Source organism: Trichechus manatus, unplaced genomic scaffold (assembly GCF_000243295.1).
Source record: "Trichechus manatus latirostris isolate Lorelei unplaced genomic scaffold, TriManLat1.0 scaffold00093, whole genome shotgun sequence".
NCBI lineage: Eukaryota > Metazoa > Chordata > Mammalia > Sirenia > Trichechidae > Trichechus > Trichechus manatus.
In genome coordinates, this window is record NW_004444029.1 from 800,708 (window position 1) to 807,880 (window position 7,173).

The following is a 7,173-nucleotide window of genomic DNA, read 5'->3' on the forward strand; positions in this document are numbered from 1 at the left end:
ATACATCGAGGGTGTGCATAGAGGAGGCTACCTTATCATCTCACCCTGGGATGAAGGTCCGAGGAAGACCACCCTATGATCCACCCTACCCAGTTCTTCATCCTAATTGTTGTGTAATAAAGCTTGTGATCATGCAAAAAAAAAAAAAAAAAGTTAAGAACGTACATCATGTAGAGTAAGATAAATCAATTACAAAAGGACAAATATTGTATGACCTCACTTACATGAAATGACAAAAATAGGCAAATGTATGTTAGAGGTCAAAATTTATTAGTCGCTACCACAGGCGGGAGGGTGGAGCCCTGGTGGGGCAGTGGTCAAGAGCCACGGCTGCTAACCAAACAGTTGGCAGTTGGAATCCACCAGATGCTCCTTGGAAACCCTATGTGGCAGTTTTAGTCTGTCCTACAGGGTCACTATGAGTCAGAACAGACTCGATGGCAATGAGTAGGGGTGGCAGAGGGGGGAAGTGGGAGTCACCGCTTATGGAGTACTAAGTTTCGGTTTATGGTGATGGAAAAATCACCGATTGAGGGCTGCACAGCTGATTAATGTAACTGATGTCAGTAAGTTGTACACCTGTAAAAAGCTGAATTGGCAGAGGTTGTGTGAGAGATGTATTTCTTAACAACAACAAAAAAGAATAGCTGCTGAGGCTGCTTATGTATAATCAAACACCTCACGGGATTTAGTTCCTTGGTTTGGAGGCTAAAGGTCATGGTTTATGGGACATCCCAGCTAAGTGGCCTAATAACATTATTTAGTGCTTCTGCTCTACCTCCTAGTTCCTTGCACAGTGCCTGGGGTCTTAAAAGCTTACAAGTGGCATCCAAGGCACATTCATCTGGAAGAACAGAGGAAAAAGGAAAGTCAGGAAGGGAAGGAGAATATGGAATGTGTGGCCAACTGCCTCCTTTGTCGTGAGACCAGAAGAACTGGGTGGTGCCTGGCCATCATTACTGGATACTTTGATCGCAGATTTTATAGAAGAATCCTGACCAAAAGGGGAAAAAGGCAGAACACAGAACTTCAAATTCTCATGGACTCCAGACTTTTCCAGAGCCATGAAGGTTAGATGAAGCCCTGAGAAACTATGGCCCTGAGAGAATCTTGAAACCAAAATCATCCTCTGACGTCTTCTTAAAACCAATTAATAGTTTAGCTTAACTAGTGAAGAATGTCTGCCTTCAGCATTGTGCTCTTCTAAGAACTATCTATGTGAGATCAAAGTGACAAGGGCAACTCGAAAGATTAGACAGGAACCTTAGGGGGCAGTGTGTTTACGTTAATGAGGGAGGAACAACTCAGAAAGGAGGGTGAGAACGGTTGCACTACTCCAAAGAATACAATCAGTGTCACTGAGTGGTACATGCAGGAACTGTTGAACTGGTGTATGTTCTGCTGTGTACATTCTCAGAAACAATAACAAAACAAATCTAAAAATTTAAAAAAAAAAAAGGTAAGAACACGAAACAGCAATGCAGCAAGCTCATCAGTGTGAAAATGTGTCTTAAGGCCTGTGGAATCAGTGTCCCTGCCCTGTGCTTCCGGCGCTGTCCCATCAGCAGACACTCGAGAGTCTCGCCTGGATGGTAACCAGGAAAACGAGAGCCACCTCCACCCTCAGTGACAAGCGGTCTGACCCAGGACCCGGACTTCCTCCAGCTGACAGTCCCGTGGCTGTTAGGGAGGTAAGAGAAACTAACTAGGCAAGTGACACAGAAGCCCCTTCAGGAAGGCAAGGAGGTATTTTAGGCTTAAAGAATCTTCTCGAAAGGCACACAAAAAACTTAACGTGCCTTTTAATCCCTCTGTAAAAGCTGCAACTTTAAACCGGTTTCCTGAGAAATCAACGAGAGCGCTCAGTACCTTTTCTTCAGCAAAGAGTCGCAGTAGCGCGCCAGCAGCTCTGGGGACTTGCTGGATGACTGTGCCATCTTGGTCACCGCGTTGTTGTTGATGAAGCGGCCACAGGCCTGTGGGTGCAGGGGGTCCAGTTAGGGGGCATTCCACCCACGGGAGCCCCACACAAGCCCAGGAGCGCCCACCCACCTTATCAAGCGCGGCCACGAAGCCAGCATCGTTGTTGAAGGCGGACATTACCAGGGCGTTGTACTTCTTGTGCACATCCAGAACGGTCTGCACATACATTTTGGGGTCCTGAAAGCAGGGACAGCAGAGGTCAGTTACTGAGGGCTACACTGCACACCCCAGAGCTGCTGAAAGAGGTCCCAAAGCCTAGGCACTTCTTGTAAGAAATGAACAGTCCAGATCAAGGAACAGGCACCATCACTGAAAACAGTGCATTTCATGTATATGCACGTAATAAAGAAAAACTCAATATTCTCTGCACTTGAAGTTAAATACTGATTTCAAGCTTGCATTAAAAACAGTGATTTTTTAAAATTATCTGACAACTTAAAAAAATCATATAAAACAGTATTTTCAAAGTGACAGCTGTGTTTAGCCAATTTTTTATCCAAACCACCAAATCCATTGCCACTGAGTAGATTCTGACCCAGAGTGGAACTACCCCATAGGGTTTCTAAGGAGGGGCTGATGCATTCGGACTCGAACTGCTGACCTTTTGGTTGGCAGCCGAGCTCTGAACCACCATGCCCCCAGGGCTCCAATCTCTTACAGCAGGTGCTAAAACTTCCCATTCTGTGCTCTGTCTGGGAGTGGAAGCCAGCCCTGGTCTCTGCCACACAGTCTCTGCTGTGCAGGGTCTGAACATGCCCACTGAGGCCTGTGTGGGACTGGTGGGTGGGAGCAGAGGGCTGGAGGATGGCAGCAGACCTGGGGTCCCGATGGGGAACAGAGCCTCTAGACAAAGGGCAGACCGGACGCTCAGCAACGGGGGCTGGCAGGACTCAGAAGGGAGCTGCTGAGCCCCCACAGCCGGTCACCACAGCCACACCACTGGAGACACCGCTCTGCCCCAGGTTACAGGCAAGAAAACCGAGTCCCGTTGGGCACCTTGCCCCGCACGCGGGTGGGCAGGCAGGCCCAGCCCTGGGGTGATCAGAAGACCTCCAACACAGTTGTGGACGGAGCCAGGCAGGAGGTTGTCCAGGACATCGACTCAGCATGACCAGGAGCAGCTGCAGGGACCCTGCTCCCCGCTCCCCTTCACGAACAAGAGGCCCGTGGCGCAGGACGGGAAACGGTTTCCTTACGTTTCCACAGTCCTGACAGATACTAACTTCATACCAAATATATGATGGCTTCTTCTTGTTAGTTGCCGTCAAGTTGCTTCGACTTACAGTGACCCCGTGTGTGCACAGCGGGACTGCACCACAGGGTTTTCAAGGCCCTGATCTTTCACCAAGCCTATCTTCCAGGGTGCCTCTGGGTGAGTTTGAACCACCAACCTTTCAGCTAGGGGTCGAGCGCTTAACCATTTGCGCCACCCAGGGACTCCATATAACAGTTTACACAAAAAGATTAAAGCAAAAACGGCTTCACCAATCTACTCCTCTCTCTGTACCTTACGACACGACAGACTCACCTGAAAACTCACTTCAGGGATGTGAACCTGCTGTCTGTGCAGGGGACCAAGGTCCCAGTTAGCACTGCAGAAACACCTCACGTTCTCCAGGTGTCGCACCAGGAGGACCCCCGAACCACGCGCGTCTGCGCGCTTACGTGTGTGTGTATGGGTATATGTATACCATGTGTTATGTATGTGTATTCATCTGGATGTGTGTACGTTCACAGCATGTGTACTTATGTGGTGTATGTATAATCATGCATGTGTGTGTACATCTGTATATGTATGTGTGTGTGTTTGTATGTGTGTATATGTATATGCGTGATGTATATCAGGCGTTTAAGAAGGAACATTCAGTTTGAAAATAAGGAAAACCGTCAAGACGTAAGGATAATTCAGGCAAATTTTTAAGTGAAGGGGAACCGCACGCAGCGCTGAGAGGAGCCGTGTGCGACCACAGCCCCACTGCTGCTGTGAGCACTTTTGTGGACTTCCTCATGGGTGCTCTAGGAAGGGTGCCATCACCACCCCGTTTCCTCAGACGGCTGACACAGGCAGGCCAGCAGGTGGCCAGGGTGACATGTCGGGGAGGAAGACTGACCCGCCCCCGGGTGGCCTGTGCCCTCGCACTAGCAGCACTGTGGACGCCAGCCAGAAGCTCAGGGTCCACTGAGACCAAGGGTTCTTTTTCACAAAGCCCAATGCTAAGCCAGTTCCTTCCCATTCGCAAGTGTAACACTGTTTTACAAACCTAAAGGTAGGGCTTTACCTCTGTCCCTCTAGTAATTTACATTTCAACATTCATAGGCAATGTCAAAGGGCTTTGGGGCACTATGAAATCTGCTTCCACCACCTCGTCCCTCCAAATTTTTTAATACCTGAAAATCTTCCTTTATCTTAACACCTGCAAAGATGCAGTAACAAATGAAGCAGCAGCTGCCATGATTAAAAATACAAAAAGGGGCCTTCCAAATGACACCAGAGAAAGAGGGATTTGATAGCCATGCTAAATACATTATTGCCCGATAATTAACACCAAGCACAGGGAAGCCAGAAAAGGACGTTTTCTGAGTCAGACGTGAGAACCAACTGTGTTCCAGAAGCTTTTCTTTCCCATGAGTTCTCCCAAACACAATTCAAGCTGACCTCTGCAGCAGGAACAAACAGACCACAATCCCATCTCCTAGCGAAGGCAGTGCCTCCCACTGAGGGTAAACCCTCACCGAGTCCGAGAGCCCTGCAGGCACATTCTGTGAGCCCCTCACCGAGTCCGAGAGCCCCGCGGGCACATTCTGTGAGCACCTCACGGGGTCGGGGGGCCCCGCGGGCGCGTCCTAAGAGCCCCTCACGGGGTCAGGGGGCCCCGCGGGCGCGTCCTAAGAGCCCCTCACGGGGTCAGGGGGCCCCGCGGGCGCGTCCTAAGAGCCCCTCACGGGGTCAGGGGGCCCCGCGGGCGCGTTCTACGAGCCCCTCACGGGGTCAGAGGGCCCCGCGGGCGCGTTCTACGAGCTCCGCTGGGGAGCGCTTGGTGTGAGAGCGTGCACGCGTGCGCGTAGAAGAATGTTGCACGTTGCAGATGGTCGCGGAGCAAACAGCCTGTCTTCAGCCGGTCAGTCTGACCACAATGGGAGCTAGGTTCCTGAAAGGCACAACCGAGGGACTTCAGGTGCAAGTTTGTACAAGGCTTTATTTTAGCCTTTTCTTTCTGTGGAAGAATCTTCTCTCTTCTGGTGCAAGGAATTGAATAGTGAGAAGAAACGAAGGGAAAAATATCAAGAAGTGATATTCCTAATGCCTAAGACATGCCAGAGGGCCGTCTGTGGACATATTCACCAAACACCTCCTGTTAGGTGCCAAGCAGGGGTCCCTGTGAGCGTTCGTTCAGGTGAAGACCTTCCCACCTGGAGACAATGAGGAGCGCCAAATACGTGGACCCGACCCACTGCCCAGCGTTACTCACGTTTAACGCGGCTTCTCCACACTTCTCAATCGCAGCGAGACCCTGGTTGTGGATGTGTGTCTCCAGGAGCTTCTTCAGCTCCCCCAGGCCGTCCTGGATCCTGGACACGAGGTTGTACATGCGGCCCAGATCTGGAAGAAGAAGAGGCGCCATCTTATGCACGGAACAACTGCACATCCACCCCACTGATAACGTTTCTACTGAGACGAAGAGAAGGCGCTCTGAAACAATACCTGTGCTTTTACACCTAACAACCAAAGCCACTGAATCACGGCCAGGTGCTTTCTATTCAGTATGTGTGTATGTGTGTATGCACATGTACGTAAAAGTAACAATGAAGTCATGCTATTGTAAAAGTTTATTTTTCCCCTTAATATGAAAAACCACAGGAGAATAAAAAACAAATCCCATCAGAAACTACACTGAATGCTTCCTAAAAGATTGGGATGTTATTACTTATGCCTGATCAGTAGGCACTCAAACACTGATTTAAAAAAAAATGGATAAATTAAAGGAGAGAGACTGAATATTCAGCTCAAGTCCACAAATGAGTCACAACAGGGTCCTCAACGTCCTTCATCGACACGTGTGTGGTGTGAGGTCGCTTCATGAAAGCCAGGGATGCAGATACCAGTTGGGGGGAACCTAGTTCAACCATCAATCTTGTATGGAGCTCCTAACCTGCCCCCTCTTACAGATACACAATTATAATCCTCCCTTTCGAAGAAATCGGAGAAGTGTCAACTCAATGCTAAACGATACGGGACATGCTACATTCTACATTAAGCTGGAAACAGGCCCCCCAGCCACACTCAGATGCTCCCAAGGTGTGAAATCCGGATGCGCAGGTGGATGTGCACACCTTGTCATCAGTGACTGACGCTGGGCAAGTATGCTGGTTTTCATCACGTCTGTTCCCAGATGGGCTTCCTCCCGTCATCCCCCCAACGCCTCGCGTGGTTCGAAGTGCAGAAGCACACGCTTTCCACGGTCGTGTGTCGCCCTCCTTCTGAAGGTCATCATCAAGGGAAACGGTTTTAACAATTTGATTAAACTGCCTCTGTGCGGTAACACATTTTGGTGAAAGAGTGTTTTATTTTATCCTAATAAATTTCAGAGACAATGAAATTCTTGCTTCAATTTATTTGTTCCTTATTTGCAGCATTCCGAAGAATTCCAACCAAAGGCTTGAGAACCACGTGACCAGATACAGCACCAGCGACAGGAAGGTCTAACAGTACTTTCTGAATTACATACCACTTTCCCAGAAAGATTAAAAAACAACAAACCAAAACCCTGGTTGGTAAAACCTAATTATAGCTGGAATATGGCATTGGGGGTGATGCGTTTATGTCTTGTTACATTCTGTTTATACTTTTCTGTACATTCCCAATTTAGGGATGGGAAGGTATCACTCTTACAATCAGGAGAAACCCCGAATGTCAGAAACAGATCCTCCGGCACACAGAACTTCCTGTAACCACTAGTTCGCTCGCATGCCCCCGTGGCCTGCTCCAAGACGCACCCTCAGCCCCAGAGCCTTATCACAAGATGAGGACATGAGGTATCCCAGAGCCTCTCGCCCGTGAGGACCCAGTGTGCTCCGGGCCCCTGCACTCTGCGCACGCAGTGCCCAGGACACGGACATCTCCACTCGTGCTCCGGGCCCCTGCACTCTGCGCGCGCAGTGCCCAGGACACAGGGACATCTCCACTCGTGC

At 49.6% G+C, this 7,173-nt stretch overlaps 1 protein-coding gene across 1 annotated transcript in view; it reads right to left on the reverse strand.

Moving 5' to 3' along the window:
- CUL1 (cullin 1) overlaps nucleotides 1-7,173 on the reverse strand; it is a 47,120-nt gene that overhangs the window by 19,791 nt on the left and 20,156 nt on the right. Inside the window, exons 8-10 of the mRNA XM_004382358.2 lie at nucleotides 5,454-5,584; nucleotides 2,053-2,160; nucleotides 1,870-1,976 (exon numbers count right to left, since the gene is read on the reverse strand). Of these exons, the coding sequence (XP_004382415.1) occupies nucleotides 1,870-1,976; nucleotides 2,053-2,160; nucleotides 5,454-5,584 (346 nt within the window). The remainder of the gene's footprint in view (nucleotides 1-1,869; nucleotides 1,977-2,052; nucleotides 2,161-5,453; nucleotides 5,585-7,173) is intronic.